Here is a 19,124-nt window from a genome sequence, read left to right as displayed (position 1 = left end):
AGATAATAATCTGTTTTCCTATTTTTGCCACCAAAGTGGATAACTGCACATTTATCCACATTAAATTGCATCTGCCATGAATTTGCCCACTCACCTAACCTATCCAAGTCGCCCTGCATCCTCTTAGCATCCTCCTCACAGCTAATACTGCCGCCCAGCTTCATGTCATCCGCAAACTTGGAGATGCTGCATTTAATTCCCTCATCCAAGTCATTAATATATATTGTAAACAACTGGGGTCCCAGCACTGAGCCTTGCGGTACCCCACTAGTCACTGCCTGCCAATCTGAAAAGGTCCCGTTTATTCCCACTCTTGCTTCCTGTCTGCCAACCAATTCTCTATCCACATCAATACCTTACCCCCAATACCGTGTGCTTTAAGTTTGCACACTAATCTCCTGTGTGGGACCTTGTCAAAAGCCTTTGGAAAATCCAACTATACCACATCCACTGGTTCTCCCCTATCCACTCTACTAGTTACAGGCACGTGTCTCTGTCTGGTCTGGGCTGTGCTAGGAATCACTGGAGATTGTTCCATCTTGCCGCCTTGGCCCGGCAAACAGGTCGAACCAGTTACAGACAGGAGCCGGCGGGCAGAGATCCCTCTCTTTTGCTTTAAGCTCTCTTTAACTTCCCTTGTCAGCCACAGTAGTGTATCCTCCTCCTGTGGGATGCATCTATCCAGCGCCTTTGGAATTGCTCCCAGAAATTCCAGTCATCGCTGTTCTGCTGTCAACCCTGCTAGTGTTCCCTTCCAATCAACTTTGGCCAACTCCTCTCTCATGACTCTGTAACTCCTTTTACTCCTCTGTAATACATATACATCTGATTTCAGCTTCTCCCTCTCCGACATTCTATCATATTATGATCACTGGCTCCTGAGGGTTCCTTTACCTTCAGCTCACTAATCAAATCTAGTTTATTGCACAACACCCAATCCAGAATTGTCTTTCCCCTGGTGCTCTCATCCACAAGCCGCTCTTCAAAGCCATCTCACAGGCATTCGACAAATCCCTTCTTTTGGGATCCAGCTCCAACCTGATTTTTCCCAACCCACCTGCACATTGAAATCCCCCACGCAAGCACAAGTTCGCTCATCGCTCGCGGTCTCGGGCCTAGCTCAATGGTACCGAGATAGAGTGAAGATCTTGTCTCGCACAGTGTTCATACAGACCAGATCATTACACGGTACATTGAGGTAGAACAAGGTAAAAGAATAACAGAATGCAGAATGAAGTGTCACAGGTGTAGGCAGAATACTTTATACAGAATACAGGGTTAATGGCAGGATTCTTAGCAGTGTGGAGGAACAGGGGGATCTAGGGGTCCACGTGCATAGATCCCTCAAATTTGCAGCACAATTGATGGAGTGGTTAAGAAGGTTTATGATGCATTGGCCTTTGTTAGTCAGGGGATTGAGATCAAGATCTAACGTTGCAGCTCTAAAAAATGCTGGTTAGACCCCCCACTTGGAGTATCGTGGTCAGTTCTGGTCACCTTGTTATAGGAAGGATGTGGAAGTTTTAGATAGGGTGCAGAGGAGATCTACCAGGATGCTGCCTGGATTGGAGAGCGTGTCTCTATGAGGAGAGGTTGAGCGAGTGAGGGCTTTTCTCTTTGGAGCGAAGGATGAGAGGTGACGACAAGAGGCGTGGATCGAGTAGACAGTCAGAGACTTTTTCCCCCCAGGGTGGCGGTGGCTACTGTGAGAGGGCTTAATTTTAAGATGATTGGAGGAAAGTAGGGGGAGATGTCAGAGGTAGGATACTTGCACAGAGAGTGGTGGGTGAAGGCGGATACATTAGGGACAGGCACGCAAATGGAAGATGCCATCTCGGGCGCGATGGGACGAGGGGAGATCTCCCGGCTGGCATCAGAGGGAGCCCAACTTTTGCCTCACGCCTTTAACCCCCGACCTTCTGACCCCACCACCCAGGTTGCGAGGTCACTCCCGATGTCAACATCAGCGCCCAGAAGTTCTGCATCAAGCTCCTGGTCCCCGCCCCGGAGGGGATGAACGAGGCTATTCTGCGCTGTGAGAACGTGAGTGTCCGAGGGGGGTGTGGGGGTGGGTGGAGTGGTGTGGGGGGGGAGAGGAGAGTTAACGGTCACTCCACTGGGGGTGCGTGGTGGGACAAAACCCAGCGTGCCCTCAACAGGAGACCCGTCGGCGTCACCAAATAGAGACGGACTTCACTGGAAACATTCGGTAGGTCAGGCGGCGTCTGCGGGGAGAGAAAAACGGCTCATGTCTCAGGCCAACGGGACAGTAAAGAATCGAGTCCCACACGTATCGGTGGGCTGACCGGCCCCAGTTGCCCCACGGTGAGGGGTAAAGTATAGGGGGGGTCGGGGGGAATATGTGGGGAATAGACCACTCAAGTTGGCGGAGCATCACCTTGTATTCCATCTGGGTAGCCTCCAACCTGATGGCATGGACATCGATTTCTCCAACTTCCCCCTTCCCCATCCCCATTTCCCTCCCTCACCCTAGCTCCTGGCCTGCCCATCACCTCCCCCTGGGGCTCTTCGCCCAACCCCTTCCCTTTCCCCCCCATGGCCTTCTGTCCTCTCCTATCAGACTTCCCCCTCTCCAGCCCTTTAACTCTTTCACCAGTCGACTTCCCAGCTCTTTACTTCACCCCCTCTCCCAGTCACCTGCCACCTTGTACCTCTTCCTCCCCTCCCCACCCTCCACTTTCTTCCTCTGACCTCTGATCTTTTTTTTTCCCCCCGGTCCTGACGAAAGGTCTCGGCCCGAAACGTCGACCGTTCACTCTTTTCCCTGGACGCTGCCTGTCCTGCTGAGTTTCTCCAGCATTGTCTGTGTCTGTGTGTCTGTGTCTGTGTGTGTGTGTGTGTGTGTGTGTGTGTGTGTGTGTCTGTGTGTGTGTGTGTGGTGTGTGTGTGTGTGTGTCTGTGTGTGTGTGTGTGTGTGTGTGTGTGTGTGTGTGTGTGTGTCTGTGTGTTGCTTGGATTTCCAGCATCTGCAGATCTTCTCTTGTTGGTGACTCGAGCAAAGACTGTGTGACTGGCTACCTCGCTATTCCTCTTTCGTGTTTTTTTTTATTGTAACTCAGAGCAATTTTTATCCGACACTGTGCTGCTGCAGCCAGACTGTGTGTCTACCTCTCACCGTAACCTGTCGTAGCTTGTACGCCTTGCACGCTACGGCAGCCACAACATAATCATATTTCACCACATACACCCGTACCTAATAAAGTGGCCACTGAGTGTACGTCCGTCATCTTCTGCTGCTGTAGCCCGTCCACTTCACGGTTCGACGTGTTGTGCGTTCAGAGATGCTTTTCCGCACACCACTGTTGTAATGGGTGGTTACTTGAGTTACTGTCGCCTTCCTGTCAGCTTGAACCAGTCTGGCCATTCACCTCCGACCTCTCTCATTAACAAGACGTTTTCGCCCACAGAGCTGCCTCTCACCGGATGTCCTTTGTATCGCGCCCCACTCTCTGTAAACTCTAGAGTACGCTGTGTGGGAAAATCCCAGGAGATCAGCAGTTTCTGCGACACCCCGTCTGCCACCAACAGTCACTCCGCGGTCAAAGTCACTTTTCTTCCCCCATTCCGGTGTTTGGTCTGAACAACAACTGAGCCTCTCGGCCGTGTCCGTGTGCTTCTATGCCCTGAGCCCCTCCCACGTGATTGGCTACGCGGTGCGCTGACCCACCTGAAGGAGTTCTTCAGAGGTGGCGACGCCTTGCGAGTAGGCCGGGCGGTGCTCCCTGTAGCCGTGCAGGCCGAACGGTGGGCACGGATGGGGGTGGGGGGTTGTGGGGAGAGGGTTGTGTGTGTGTGTGTGTGTTTATGGATTAACGCTGCTTTCTCCACCTCCCCCCGCCACCCCGCACCCCGCTGGGCCCAGGAGGAGCAGTACGCCAAGTGGATGGCAGCCTGTCGGTTAGCGGCCAAGAGCAAGACCATGGCGGACAGCTCGTACCAGAGCGAGGTTCAGAACATCCGCTCCTTCCTGACCATGCAGAGGACCAACTCCAATCCGCAGGCAGCCTCCGAGGCCGGGGCCGAGGACATCAACACCAGGTCCCTGGTGTCCCACCGTTACCAGAAGAAGTACAAAATCAAACAGGTGGGCCCGGCCTCAAATTACCTCCCTTGGCGGCCAGGATTCCGCCTGTATGCTTCCCCCCCCCCACCCCCACCCCCACCCCCAGGGCACGGCCTGATATCACCTCGTCCAGGGCCCAGGATTCTGCCTGTATGTCCACCCCCGCCCCGCCCAGGGCGCGGCCTGATATCACCTTCCCCAGGGGCCAGGATTCCCCCTCCCTAGGTTTATATAATGCCCCTCCTTGGGCCTGGCCCTGTCTGTTGCCTCTCCCTGGGCCTGGGCCTGTGTGATACCTATCCCTGGGCCCGGGCCTGTGTGATACCCCTCCCTGGGACAGGGCCTGTGTGATACCCATCCCTGGGCCCGGGCCTGTGTGATACCCCTCCCTGGGCCCGAGCCTGTGTGATACCCCTCCCTGGGCCCGGGCCTGTGTGATACCCCTCCCTGGGCCCGGGCCTGTGTGATACCTATCCCTGGGCCCGGGCCTGTGTGATACCCCTCCCTGGGCCTGGGCCTGTGTGATACCCATCCCTGGGCCTGGGCCTGTGTGATACCCATCCCTGGGCCTGGGCCTGGGCCTGTGTGATACCCATCCCTGGGCCTGGGCCTGTGTGATACCCATCCCTGGGCCTGGGCCTGTGTGATACCTATCCCTGGGCCTGGGCCTGTGTGATACCCCTCCCTGGGCCTGGGCCTGTGTGATACCCATCCCTGAGCCTGGGCCTGTGTGATACCCATCCCTGAGCCTGGGCCTGTGTGATACCCATCCCTGGGCCTGGGCCTGTGTGAAACCTATCCCTGGGCCTGGGCCTGTGTGATACCCCTCCCTGGGCCTGGGCCTGTGTGATACCCCTCCCTGGGCCTGGGCCTGTGTGATACCCCTCCCTGGGACAGGGCCTGTGTGATACCCATCCCTGGGACAGGGCCTGTGTGATACCCATCCCTGGACCTGGGCCCGTGTGATACCCCTCTCTCACGCAGACTCTGGATCTGATACCTACCCTGGGGGCAGTAGTCTGTGTCTGTTACCCCCCCTCCCATAGGTCTGTCTGATACCCCCTCCCTGGAGCAGGGTCTGCCTTACCCTTGCCTAGGCCAAGGTACGTGTATCTGTTACCCCTCCCTGGGACAAGGCCTGTCTGATACCCTTTCATGGGGCTGGGCTGGGTCAGCAGTCTGCCTATTACCCCTTGGGGATAGGTCTGTGTGTCTGATGCCCCCTCCCTGGAGCAGGGTCTATCTGAATACCCTTCCAGGGGACTGGGTCCATCGGGGAGGGTCTGTGTATCTGATACCCCTCCCTGGTGCGTTAGGGGGCAGGTTTTGGGGAGGTATCTGCCTGTGTTTACACCCCCACCTCCCCTTCCGGTAATGGAGTGTGACCTGGGTGACCTCAGGACCTCCACCTTGCCCCTCCTCCCCCCCCCTTCATCCTTGGGACCGAACCGTGGTTTGGGTCTGGGGGGAGATTGGGGTGGGGGGCGCCTGACCGTCCAGTCCCCTGAGCGGGAGGCGGCGGTCCGATTCCCGGGGCGGGCCGAGGGTCGGGCTAACCTCTGTCCGGTGACCTCCCGCAGTTAACCCCCCGCATCCTGGAGGCCTACCAGAACATCGACAAGCTCTCGCTCATGGAGACCAAGATGAAGTTCATCCAAGCCTGGCAGTCCCTGCCGGAGTTCGGCCTCTCCTACTTCGTCGTCAGGTGAGGGCTGCGGAACGCCGTGCTGCGGTGGCGGGCCCTTTGGCCCATCTAGCGCATACTAGACCGGTTTCCTGCCTCGTCCCACCAAGCCTCCATATCGTTCCCATCCACGCACCTACCCAAACCCGCATATACTGCTTCCGCTGACGAAAGTGGATCCCCGTCAGGTTTAATTAAATTTCTTTTTAATTTCCTGCCCAACGAGCCCAAACCGCCCAATTTTTAACCCGCCAACCGGTACGTCTTTGGACTGTGGGAGGAAACCGGAGCACCCGGAGGAAACCCACGCGGCCACGGGGAGAACGTACAAACACCTCACGGAGAGTGGCGGGAATTGAAGCCTGCGTAACTGGCGCTGCGAAGCGTGACGCTAACCGCTACGCTCGCGCGCCGCCGCTGGTGTGCGCAGACCCTGTCGCGGGACTGCGGGAGATCCGGGCCGACAGGGCGCGGGGGTCCGTGCAGGCCACGGACGTGGGACCGCGTTGCGGTTTGCACAGGCCGAGGCCGCGGCGGGATGAGGTGGGTGGTTTCGGGGCGGGGGGGGGCTTCCCCCACCAGCGCGCGCCCTGACTCTGTGACTGTGCCGGCAGGTTCAAGGGCTGTAAGAAAGAGGAGGTGCTGGGCATCGCGCCCAACCGCCTGATTCGCATCGACCTCAGCGTGGGCGACGTGGTGAAGACCTGGAGGTTCAACAACATGAGGCAGTGGAATGTCAACTGGGACATCCGACAGGTAGGGTGGGGTGGGGCCTCGCAGAGTCGGGGGTGGGGCCTCTGGGATTTGGGGCGGAGGGGACGTCAGGGTGGGTGAGTGCGGGCACCGGGGCCTCACCTTCATCCGCGAGATCGGCGCACGGACTCTCGGGAGAACTTGGGGAAGGGGGGCCACATCTGGAAAATCGTATGCAGTCCTATCACCCTGGTGGCGTTAAGCTGGACAGAGTGCAGAGGGGAATTGCAGGGGACCCAAGGGATTGAGTTATGGAGAGAGGTTGGGACGTTATTCCTTGGGGCGGACGAGAATGAAGACAGTCTTTTCCAAGGGTTGGGGAATTAGAGCCGCAGGACGGGTGTTTAAGGTGAGAGTGGGAAAGATTTAATAGGAACCCGAGAGGCAGCTTTTTCACCCAAATAAGGAAGGAAAGGCCGGAGAAAACGGTTGCCGATACCCCCACCCATTAACCCACCCCACCGCCACTACTTTACCATTTCCTGTCAGAGTCACCTTGCGTACAGACACACCCTTACCTAGTGTCACTTTATGTACATACAATCAATCTATACACGTAAGCTAGCTTGGTTGACGTCCATCTGTCTCGAAGGACAATGGGTGATGATGATCATCACCAGTCTGGGTGGAAGGTGTGGAGATCCTGAGATGCCCAGTCGTCAAGATCCCCCTCTCGGCCTCACCGGTGTAGTCCAAAGGAAAGTTTATGAAGCAATACGTCTGTCACCAGCTCGGCTGCAGGAGCTGCCGGAAGGATGTCCGGTGACGTCCGGCCGCCTCAGGGGCTCCACTCTGGATCTGCTGTCTGGGTTTTACTCCCGTAGCCTTCGTCTCCCCCGAGGCTGCCCACGAGGCAGTGGGGCTATTTACCCATCGCTGGGGATCTGGTTCACGAGCACCAGTGTGTGCCCACACACCGGTGGGCCTGCGTGCTACGTTGTGCAGGGGCCGGACCTCCTCCCCGTCCTCTGTAGTTCAGCCCGAGTCGGAGAGGAGTTCGGTTTCCGCGTGTCGCCGGCGAGGAGGCACGACGTGAGGCTTGCTGTAGGAGAGGCTGTGTACTGGCAGGGAGAGACTGACACATTCAGCTCTCCTGTTCGCGAGACTGTTCGCCAGCGGTGGGAGCTGAGAGTGAGAGTGACAAGCACGACCCACAACACGACCAGACTAGACACGTCACAACAACCATTGTGTTCTTTACCGTAGTGAGTGTTTATGGGCCGCATCAGATCTGGAGCAACAATTATTTCGTTCTCCTTTTCACTTGTGTGCAGCAAACAACGACAAATCTTGAGCCAGAATATTAACACTGAAAAGACACCCAGACTGGTACATGGATAGGAACGGTTGAGAGGGATGTGAGATAAACACGGGGAAGTAGAGGGAATCTTGGCCAGCATGGCCCAGATGGGCCGAAGGGCCTGTTTCTCTCCGCGCTCTGTGACTCAGTAGCCGTCAGTCCCGATTACTTGCCCGGCACCTCAGGGGGCGAAACGGCTGATGGGTGAGACGAGGCTTTGTTCGATGGGCTCCACCATTGCGTAGCGGGGTTGGCGCAGATCAGAGCGTCCCGGAGTTCAGAGTTCAACTCCGCCGCCATTCTGTAAGGAGTCTCCCCGTGGACTGCCTGGATTTCAACACCCCCCCCCCCCACCCCCAGGTGTTCCAGTTTCCTCTCACCGTCCTAAGGCGTACCGGGTAGGTTAGTTGGTCGCCGTAAGTTGTCCCGTGGTCAGGTTAGGGTTAGTCGGGGTGGGGGCTGCGTCGCTAGATTATTAAAGACAAGGCCGCTGTGTAGGCAGTAACTGCTTAGCGCCACTGACAGCCCAGTGTGGACCCTCCGGGGACTGGTGAAAATCCATCCGGCTGTCGCCCGCAAGACCGGCATTTGCCGCGCAACCCCTTGGAAGACGTGTCAAAAACGAAGAGTACACAGTTTCAGTGAGGTCCACATTGCTCCTCTCCAGCCAGGACGGGCCCCAAGACAAAAGTCTTGGGCACATGGGAAAAGAAAATCTGTACGGCGAAAACGTTGGCGCGTGGCCAAGTGGTTAAGGCGTCGGTCTAGTGATCTGAAGGTCGCTGGTTCGAGCCTCGGCTGAGGCAGCGTGTTGTGTCCTTGAGCAAGGCACTTAACCACACATTGCTCTGCAACGACCCCGGTGCCAAGCTGTATTGGCCCTAGTGCCCTTCCCTTGGACAACATCGGTGGTGTGGAGAGGGGAGACTAGCAGCATGAGCAACTGCCGGTCTTCCATACAACCTTGCCCAGGCCTGCGCCCTGGAAACCTTCCAAGGCGCTAATCCATGGTCTCAGGAGACTAACGGATACCCATATTATCACAGCGAAAATACTTTCAAAAATAATGAAAGGAGAATTTTCTGAATATCAGAGAAAAAATTACTATAAAGAGCAACAAAAAATTTGTTGTGACCTTTAAAACAGCATCAGTACCCTCTGGTACACTGTCGTGCAGTTTTATAAGAAAATCAGATGAATTTGAATTGACTTTATTTCTTACATCCTTCACGTACTTGAGTAAAATCTTTACGTTGCGTCTCCGTCTGAATGTGCAAATTATAGTAATTTGTAATAAATAGTATGTACAGTAAGATATACAACAGAACAGACAACGTAGCTTAGAAATACAGCTGTGTCAGCGTGAGTTCATCAGCCTGATGGCCTGGTGGAAGAAGCTGTTCTGGAGCCTGTTGGTCCTCGCTTTTATGCTGCGGTACCGTTTCCCGGATGGTAGCAGCTGGAACAGTTTGTGGTTGGGGTGACTCGGGTCCCCTATAATCCTTCGGGCCCTTTTTACACACCTGTCCTTGTAAATGTCCTGAACAGTGGGAAGTTCACATCTGCAGATGCGCTGGGCTGTCCGCACCACTCTCTGCAGAGTCCTGCGATTGAGGGAGGTACAGCTCCCGTACCAGGCAGTGATGCAGCCAGTCAGGATGCTCTCAATTGTGCCCCTGCAGAAAGTCCTTAGGATCTGGGGACTCATGCCCAACTTGCTCAACTGTCTGTTGTGCCTTTTTCACCACACAGCTGGTGTGTACTGACCACGTGAGATCCTCTGTGATGTTTATGCCGAGGAACCTGAAGCTGTTCACCCTCTCAACCCCAGATCCATTGATGCCTCAGTTCCTCCTGTAGTCCACAACCAGCTCCTTTGTTCCAAGTGTCTTGGAGAACTTTGCTACAATTCTTCTGCAGTCCTTGGCTTCATTCTGTCCAGGTGATCCCAGACAGCCTGGATGTTGTTGAGATCAGGGCCAAGCCATCTGATACCGCATAGGGTGCCTAAGATTTCTGTATGTTAACCCTTTCATTCCTGGAATCAGTATGCTTGCGTACCAGACCCTGATGCAGCCAGTCAGTACACACTCCACTGTGCATCCAGTTTTTCTGTGTTTAGCCCTGATCTTCCTATCCATGTACCTGTCCGAATTTTGTTTGAATGCTATGATATACACGTAACTCTCCCCCACTCACTGTGTTACGCCTGGAGAAATCGCCCCGTTTTTATTGAGAGAGTTTGCTGTAGTTCGTTTACTGCTCTCCTGTGCGGGTTATTAACCGCGCAGGTGCCTCTCGCTTCCAACACAAGTTTTCGCAGAGTCGGCGATAAGCTCCTGTAACTTTTTTAAACTGACTTTTCCCCCTTGTGCCCTTAGGTCGCGATCGAGTTTGACGAAAATATCAACATTGCCTTCAGCTGTGTGACGGCCGACTGCAAGATAGTCCACGAGTATATCGGCGGCTACATCTTCCTGTCCACCCGTGCCAAGGACCAGAACGAGACCCTGAATGAGGAACTCTTCCACAAACTAACCGGAGGACACGAAGCACTCTGATCAGCTCTGGCTGGGAGGCACCGCTCTGTCACAGACGCCAAGAGGACTCACGGAGCGTTGAGAGACTGAAAACAGTGGTTTCCTTTCAACTCTGCTAACTAAATTAATCTCACTAATCCAGCAAGCAGCACGGCGCACAGCTTCGAGGGCGCAGAGTCTCTGTGCTTCCAGAGGGGGTGGGGGGGAGGGGAGCTTTGAATATTTCTTTGCGGTTACTGTGGTGGGAAGTTCAAGACCCATCCAATGCTCTCGCCGACTGAATATTGGTTTACTGCCAGCCCCGTTTCCCCCGACGCTGTTGGGCTGCCTTTTGCTGTGAGATGTCCGTGCTACCAACACCCGAACGTCTTCTAATCTGCTCACCTCCTGCCTTTTCCCCTCTTTTTCTCAACCTATCCTTCTCCCGGGTTACACAGCTGGTAGAGGTCTGCACACCTAGAACTCCTCTCCTCTTTCTGTTCTCTCTCTTACTCTGCCTTCTTCATCCCAACTTTTTTCCTCGCTTCCTCTCTCGCGCTCTCTCACTCCTTCACCCCTCTTTTTCTCGCTCTCCCTTCTTCATCCCTCCTTTTTCTTTCACTTTCTCACTCTTGCCTCTCTGTCTCTCTCTCTCTGCCCCTTCACCCATTACCACCCCTCTCTCATTTCTCCTCCCCTTTCTCCCTCCGCGACCGAGACAGCAGCAAAAGGCCATTTCTCCGGGCCTCGTCCCAGTTCTCTCTGTTGCTGGGAGGCAAGTCAGTATCGACAGACCTGCCAGCGCCCATTGAAAGAAGGGGCACCCCGAGTTTGGTCTGGGTGGTCAGACGTGGCCTCGGTCCCCTGCTGGGGGCAGGCAGTACCGGGTCAGGGTCCCTGGGTAAACAGCCCATGGAACCAGCAGCCTGGACCCAGTAAACCACCACTCCCCCCCCTCCCCCCAGGGGGAGGTGGCATTGAAACCGGAGTAATCCACCTCGATCTCTCTGCGGAAATGTTCTGATGCTGGGCAGCAGGAGTGTGAGAGGGGAAAGGACCAATGGAACAGGATCCCTGTGTAACTCGGTGAATAACTTCATCTCTCTACTTGCTGGCTCACCCACTGGAGGCTGAATTGAGCTCAGGTTTAATTTGGGAAGCCCAGCCACTCAATCCAGTGACCATTAACTTTAGCATGCAATCCCAGTGTGCCATATCTCCACCCACCATCCACACTCCCAATAGGATCCCACTCCTTCCCATTCACTCCCACCGTCTGCACTCCCAATGGGACCCCACCCCTTCCCATTCACTCCCACCGTCTGCACTCCCAATGGGACCCCATCCTTACCCATTCACCCCACCGTCCACACTCCCCATGGGACCCCATCCCTACCCATTCACCCCACTGTCCACACTCCCCATGGGACCCCATCCTTACCCATTCACCCCACCGTCCACACTCCCCATGGGACCCCATCCCTACCCATTCACCCCACCGTCCACACTCCCAATGTGACCCCACCCCTTCCCATTCACTCCCACCGTCTGCACTCCCAATGGGACCCCACCCCTTCCCATTCACTCCCACCGTCCACACTCCCAATGGGACCCCACCTCTTCCCAATCACTCCCAATGGGACCCCACCCCTTCCCATTCACTCCCAATGGGACCCACCCCTTCCCATTCACCCCCACTATCCTCACTCCCAGTGGACCTGCTGACTGCAGTTCAGTTGTCGATGGACCCAAACTCTTGCCACTACTCCACAGTTCAACGTTGAGTCAGTGTACACAAAGGATCACAAGAATGAAACGGTGTTTGTGGAGGAGGTCCCACGTGCGCCTGAACCTGCGGCAAACCTGTACATAATCAGGAAAGTCACAAATGACATCTTTGTATGAAGAGAGGTTTAAATAAAGTTCTTTAGTAACATAACGCACTGTCTAACAGAATGTAGAGAAAAACAGAGAACTAGATAACATTAAAGCACATGGTTTTCATCTTGTTTTTGAGAAATCAGAGTATTTGTTATATTTAAACAAATTTTTTCTTCTGCATTTTAGGATATTGAGTCTGTTAAATAGAACAGTCCAGGCCCTTCGGTCCACAGTGTTGTGCTGACCTCTCGATATCCTCCAAGATCAATCTAAACCTTCCCTCCATTTTTCTTTCATCTACATGCCTATCAGAAACATTTTTAAATGCCGCTAGTGAAATCTGCCTTTAGCATCACCCTTGAACCAGTTTACTGTTCTCTGTGTTTAAATAAAAAAACTATCTCTGACATTATTCCCTCTCGTATTGGCCATCACCATCCCGGGAGAAAGGTCACTTGGTCTATTGATACACCTCACCTCTCATCCTCCTCCACTCTAAAGAGAAAAGCCCTAACATTTTCAACCGTCCTCATAAGACAGGCTCCCTAATCCAGGCAGCATCCTGGTGAATCTCCTCTGCACCTTCCACATCCTATAATGAGGCGACCAGAACTGAACACAGTACTGCCTGGCCTGCTGGGTTCCTCCAGCATTTTGTGTGTGTTGCTTGGATTTCCAGCATCTACAGATTTTTACATAGAAAATCTACAGCACAATACAGGCCCTTGGGCCCACGAGGCTCTGCCGAACATGTACTTACTTTAGAAATTACATAGGGTTACCCATAGCTCCATGTACCTATCCAGGAGTCTCTTAAAAGACCCTATTGTATCCACCTCCACCACCGTCGTTGGCAGCCCATCCCATGCACTCACCATTTTCTTTTGTGAATAGACAATACTCCAAGTGAGGTCTAACCAGGGTTTTGTACAGCAGCAACATTACCTCACGGCCCTTGAACTCAGTCCCCCCGACTAACGAAGGCCAACACACCAAACGCCTTCTTAACCACACTATCAACTAGCGAGGCAGCTTTGAGGGATCGATGGGCATGGACCCCAAGATCTCAGTTCCTCCACGCTGCTAAGAGTTCTGCCATTAACCCTGTACTCTACCTTCCAAGGTGCATTTCCAGATTGAAGTCCATCTGCCACTTCTCAAACCAGCTCCACACCCCATTGGGACCATGGCAATGGTCAGCAAAGTATAAAAATTGGGGCGTAATGTCGCAACTTTACAAAACACTGGTCACACCCGCTCTTGGGGAACTGTTTGTGGTTCTGCTTGCCCCACAGCGGGAAGGGTGCGATGGAGCCGAAGAGAGTGCGGAGGAGATTCACCTCTGGGAGGGGGAATGAATGGGCTTGGGCTTGTTGTCCCTGAAGTGAGGAGGCTGAGATCACGAGAGGCATAGAGAGGGCAAGTAGTCAGACAATGCACATCAAAGTTGCTGGTGAACGCAGCAGGCCAGGCAGCATCTCTAGGAAGAGGTACAGTCAGCGTTTCGGGCCGAGACCCTTTGTCAGGACTAACTGAAAGAAGAGCTAGTAAGAGATTTGAAAGTGGGAGGGGGAGGGGGAGATCCGAAATGATGGGGAAGACAGGAGGAGGAGAGATGGAGCCAAGAGCTGGACAGTGAATTGGCAAAAGGGATATGAGAGGATCATGGGACAGGAGGCCCAGGGAGAAGGAAAAGGAGGAGGGGGGGAAACCCGAGGATGGGCAAGGGGTATAATCAGAGGGACAGAGGGAGAAAAAGGAGAGAGAGAGAAAGAATGTGTATATATAAATAAATAACGGATGGGGTACGAGGGGGAGGTGGGGCATTAGCGGAAGTTAGAGAAGTCAATGTTCATGCCATCAGGTTGGAGGCTACCCAGACGAAATATAAGGTGTTATTCCTCCAACCTGAGTGTGGCTTCATCTTGACAGTAGAGGAGGCTGTGGATAGACATATCAGAATGGGAATGGGACGTGCAATGAAAATGTGTGGCCACTGGGAGATCCTGCTTTCTCTGGCGGACAGAGCGTAGGCGTTCAGCGAAACGATCTCCCAGTCTGCGTCGGGTCTTTTCAGCAAGTAGTCAGAATCTATTTCCTGTGGAAGGAGCAAGACCGAGCAGGTTGAAGGTGAGAGGAGGGAGTTTCCGATCGGAAGGGTATGTGTGTGTGTGTGTGTGTGTTATTTTTCACACACACGAAGCCTTTGATAACAGGAACACACTGCCAGAGGTGATGGAATCAGGAGGTGTGTTTAAGAGGCACGGAGGCAGCCATCACTGATCGGTGTTCGATTCCCGCTGCCGACTTTCAGGAGTTTGTTCGCTCTCTCCCTCCCCGCCCCTTCCGACCGTGTGGGTTCCCTCCGCCGGCACTGGCTTCCTCCCACACTCCAAAGACGTAGCGGTTGGCGCCGGTGAGTTGTGGGCGTGCTGGACGCGTGGCGGCACTTTGCGGGCTGCCCGGCGCAAACCTCGCCGATTTGATTCGGCGCCAATGACGCAGTTCACCGCAAATTTCGGCAGACGAGTTGACAAATCGAGCCGCTCTTTAGCTTTCCTCTCAGGTGGGCCCTGGAATGGGCAAGGAGTTGGGAAGGCCGAATGCGTACAGGTGGGATGAGGGCAGAAAAAGGGTCGGCATAGATGTGGAGGATTGGGGGGCCTGTTTCGGTGCTGTAACTCGCAGGGGGTTGGGGGAAGCAGCCACCCTTGAGCAGAGACCTGCCACAGTTCACCCCTCGTACCCTGCAAGGCGAGCAGAACATCGACCAACTCTCGCTCACGGAGACCAAGGTGATGGAAATAATTCGGAAGGTGTGTAGCGCGGGTGGTTGACGGTTGGGTGCACTGGTTCTCCCATCTTGTCAACGTTTCGTCACCACGTGAGGAGACATTGTCAGTGTGCTGTTGATGGCAGCGTGTCCTTCGAGTGCTTGGCCTTTGGAGACAGAAGTATTCATCATTTTTGGAAGTTTTCATGTTTTATTATTTTACATTGAAACTTAGTGGATTTAATTCGGCTTTTTTTGACACTAATCAAAAGAAAAAAACTCTCTTTCATGTCAAAGTGAGAACAGATCTCTACAAAGTGATCTAAATTTAACCAGCCGGGGAAGTCTTCAGCATCACAGAGAGAGAGGAGGAGGGACTGTGACTGTTCTTGGCCAATTTCTTCTACCGAAGTGCCTTGCCATTGAATTCTTCTGGGCAGTGTCTTTACAAGACAGGTGACCCCAGCCATTATCAATACCCTTCAGAGATTGTCCAGCCTGGTGGCAGTGGTCACATAACCGGGACTTGTGATCTGCACCGGCTGCTCGTACGACCATCCACCACCTGCTCTCATGGTTCCACGTGTCCCTGATCGGGGGTGGGGGGGGGGTTAAGCAGCTGCGACATCTTGCCCAAGGGTGACCTGCAGGCTAGCGGAGGGAAGGAGCGCCTCATACCTTCTTTGGTAGGGATGTATCTCTGCCTTGCCACAGCTGATTTATTTATCACCCCCCCTTCTTCTTCCTTCTCCCCATGACATTTGACACCTTTAATCGAGAACCTATCAACCTCTGCTTTAAATGTGTTATCTGTCTGTCAGAATGCTTCAAAAACACAAAATAATCTGCAGATGCTGGGGTCGAAGCAACACTCACAACACGCTGGAGGAACTCAGCAGGTCGGGCAGCATCCGTGGAAACGATCAGTCTGGAACCCTTCGTCAGGACTGTAGAGGGAAGGGGCAGAGGCTCTATAAAGAAGGCGGGGGGAGGGTGGGAAGGAGAAGGCTGGTAGGTTCCAGGTGAAAAACCAGTGAGGGGAAAGATGAAGGGGAGGGGGAGAGGAGGCAGGGAGGGGATAGGCAGGAAAGGTGAAGAAGGAATAGGGGAAAACACAATGGGTAGTAGAAGGAGGCGGAACCATGAGGGAGGTGATAGGCAGCTGGGGGAGGGGGCAGAGTGAAATGGGGATAGGGGAAGGGAGGGGGAGGGAATTACCGGAAGTTGGAGAATTCTATGTTCATACCAAGGGGCTGGAGACTACCTAGACGGTATGTGAGGAGGAGCAACACCTCATATACCATCTCTTTTCCACGGATGCTGCCCGACTTGCTGAGTTCCTCCAGCATGTTGTGAGAATGCTTCAAAAACAGGGGCTCCCAAACTTTTTTGTCTGATGGACACCTACCATTAACCGAGGGGTTTGTGGACCCCCAGGTCGAGAAATCCCCGCTCTAAAACGTTGAAATTGTCCCCACCTCCTCTACCAGCTCTGGTGCTGAAACTGAAAGGAGACACTAGAAATACCCAGTGGGTCAGGCAACATCTGCGTAGGAAGGAAAACTGAGATGATATTACAGATGAATCCACATTTAAGAGACTCTTAGAAAGAGCAATGGTGGGCTATGTGGGAGAGAAGGGGTAGATTGATCTTAGAGAACTTCTATTACTGTGTAAAAGTCTTAGGCAAAAAAAAACAAATTTCGTGACATATGTGAGTGATGATAAACCTGATTCTGATATGGGTCTCCATTGTGGACCGAGGGTGGGAAGGGGACAGGGAGAGGGGAATCATGGTTGGGAAGAGGGGAAAGGAGAGGGGAGGGAGTGGGAAGCACCAGAGAGAAATCCTGTGATGATCAATAAACCAATTGTTTGGAATCAAATGACCCTGCCTGGTGTCTCAGGGCTGGGTGTGTCTGCACCCCACACCACCCTCCACCCCGCCCCGACACTCCTCCTCTGCCACCTGTCCCACACTCCCCCACTTCTCCCTCCATCCTCACCAACCCTAACATCCTTTGCTCCCTGCTAGATTTACAAACTCGCTCTCCGCTCCATGTTGACAAGTACAGTACTGTATGTGTGCCTAAGGTTCTTGCACAGTACTGTAGGTTAGGGTGGGCACGTGGCCAAGTGGTTAAGGCATTGGACTAGCAATCTGAAGGTCGTGAGTTCGAGCCCCAGCGAGGGAACATGTTGTGTCCTTGAGCAAGGCACTTAACCACACATTGCTCTGCGACGACACTGGTGCCAAGCTGTATGGGTCCTAATGCCCTTCCCTTGGACAACATTGGTGTCGTGGAGAGGGGAGACTTGCAGCATAGGCAACTGCCCGTCTTCCACACAACCTTGCCCAGGCCTGTGCCCTGGAGAGTGAAGACTTTTCAGGAACAGATCCATAGTCTCGCAAGACTAACGGATGCCTTTACTGTAGGTTAAGGGGCCATTGTGTTATCTCTCATTGAAATCCGCCCCTCCCATTCCCGTGAGACCACCTCACTCAAGCCAGATTCCAAGGGGCACTCATCTGGGCATGGTGCCAATCTTTGAGCCAAGGCTACAGGGTGGGTGCACCACGATCCCAGTTTGCCAGAGGAAACAAGGCCGACCAGGTAGAATCCTGCTCTGCTTTTCGATGGGCCAAATGGCCTAATTCTGCTCCTCTATCTCAGGGTCTCCCGCCTCCTCCCAAAGCGTCCGTGTCGGGAGCTGCAGGATCCCTGAGGTCGGGGGGGTAGGAGTGCGGGAGTTCCCCACCCACAAACTGGCCCTGGAAAGGGGACTTTCCCCCAAGCCTCCTGCAACCAGATCGGTGACCGCGCCTCGTGTGTCGGGAAGATAATTGTTATTGCTGGGACTTGTCTTCACTTTGTCAATAAATCAGTAAGCTGAGCCTGTTTCTGTCTGTGTCTCGTCTGTATCCGTCCCCGTTTCTGTCTGAACCTGTCTCCTGGTGCCTGAGTTCCAGCGGAACCTTTATCTGCATTCTCTATCAACCTGATTTACGCTGTCTCTGTCATCTCCACCTCTCCCCCCCCCCTCTCCCGTCTGTCTCTGACTCGCTGTCTTACTTCCAGCACCCTCCTTCGTCCCCTCCCTTCCCTCCAATCCCCCTCCACACCCTCCCTACCGCCACTGCACCTCATCGGCTCTCTCGCCCTCTCTCTACCTCCATTCTCTCACTGCTCCACATCTGTCTGTCTCTCACAAACAAGAGGAAGTCTGCAGGCACTGGAGATCCAAAGCAACAGACACACACACACACAAAATGCTGGAGGAACTCAGCAGGCCCGGCAGCATCTAGGGAAAAGAGTGAACATTGAGATGTTTAGGGACGAGACTGTCTCTCTCTCTCTTCCTCTTTTCCCTTTACCTTCCATATTCTGTCTCTCTCGCCCTGTCTCTTTATCCTCCACATTCTCTCTCTCTCTCGTCATCATCTACATTCTGTCTCTCTCGCACTCTCTATCCTCCACATTTTACCACTCACTCCCTCTCCCCTCTACATTCTGTTAGCCCCTCCCTCCCCCACTTTCTCTCTCACCTTCTGCCCCTCTGACACTAGACACTAGAACACCACAGCACGGTACAGGCCCTTCGGCCCTTGATGTTGTGCTGACCCATGTATTCCTTTTAAAAAAAACATACTACCCATAGAACCATAGAACATTACAGCACAGAAACAGGCCTTTCGGCCCTTCTTGGCTGTGCCGAACCATTGTTCTGCCTAGTCCCACTGACCTGCACCTGGACCGTATCCCTCAGTACACCTCCCATCCACGTACCTGTCCAAGTTTTTCTTAAATGTTAAAAGTGAGCGCGCATTTACCACTTCATCTGGCAGCTTGTTCCACACTCCCACCACTCTCTGTGTGAAGAAGCCCCCCCCCCGCACCACTAATGTTTCCTTTAAACTTTTCCCCCGTAACCCTCTATTTTTCTTTCATCCATGTGCCTGTCCAAGAGGCTCTTAAATACCCCTAATGTTTTACTCTCCACCACCATCCCTGGCAAGTCATTCCAGGCACCCACAACCCTCTGTGTAAAAAAACTTACCCCCGATGTCTCCCCTAAACCTCCCTCCCTTAACTTTGTACATATGTCCTCCGGTGTTTGCTATTCATGCC

The 19,124-nt window shown here is 53.8% G+C and overlaps 1 protein-coding gene across 1 annotated transcript in view; it reads left to right on the top strand.

Moving 5' to 3' along the window:
* Nucleotides 1-11,733, top strand: part of LOC134339546 (fermitin family homolog 3-like) — a 93,257-nt gene extending 81,524 nt beyond the window's left edge. The window contains exons 11-15 of the mRNA XM_063036159.1: nucleotides 1,937-2,043; nucleotides 3,884-4,105; nucleotides 5,665-5,789; nucleotides 6,383-6,524; nucleotides 10,203-11,733. Coding sequence (XP_062892229.1) covers nucleotides 1,937-2,043; nucleotides 3,884-4,105; nucleotides 5,665-5,789; nucleotides 6,383-6,524; nucleotides 10,203-10,382 — 776 coding nt within the window. The 3' untranslated portion in view covers nucleotides 10,383-11,733. The remainder of the gene's footprint in view (nucleotides 1-1,936; nucleotides 2,044-3,883; nucleotides 4,106-5,664; nucleotides 5,790-6,382; nucleotides 6,525-10,202) is intronic.
* Nucleotides 11,734-19,124: the final 7,391 nt, after the last annotated feature.

Source organism: Mobula hypostoma, chromosome 30 (assembly GCF_963921235.1).
Source record: "Mobula hypostoma chromosome 30, sMobHyp1.1, whole genome shotgun sequence".
Taxonomy (NCBI): Eukaryota; Metazoa; Chordata; class Chondrichthyes; order Myliobatiformes; family Myliobatidae; genus Mobula; species Mobula hypostoma.
The sequence above is the reverse complement of the archived record's forward strand: the minus strand, read 5'-3'. Positions and strand labels throughout refer to the sequence as shown.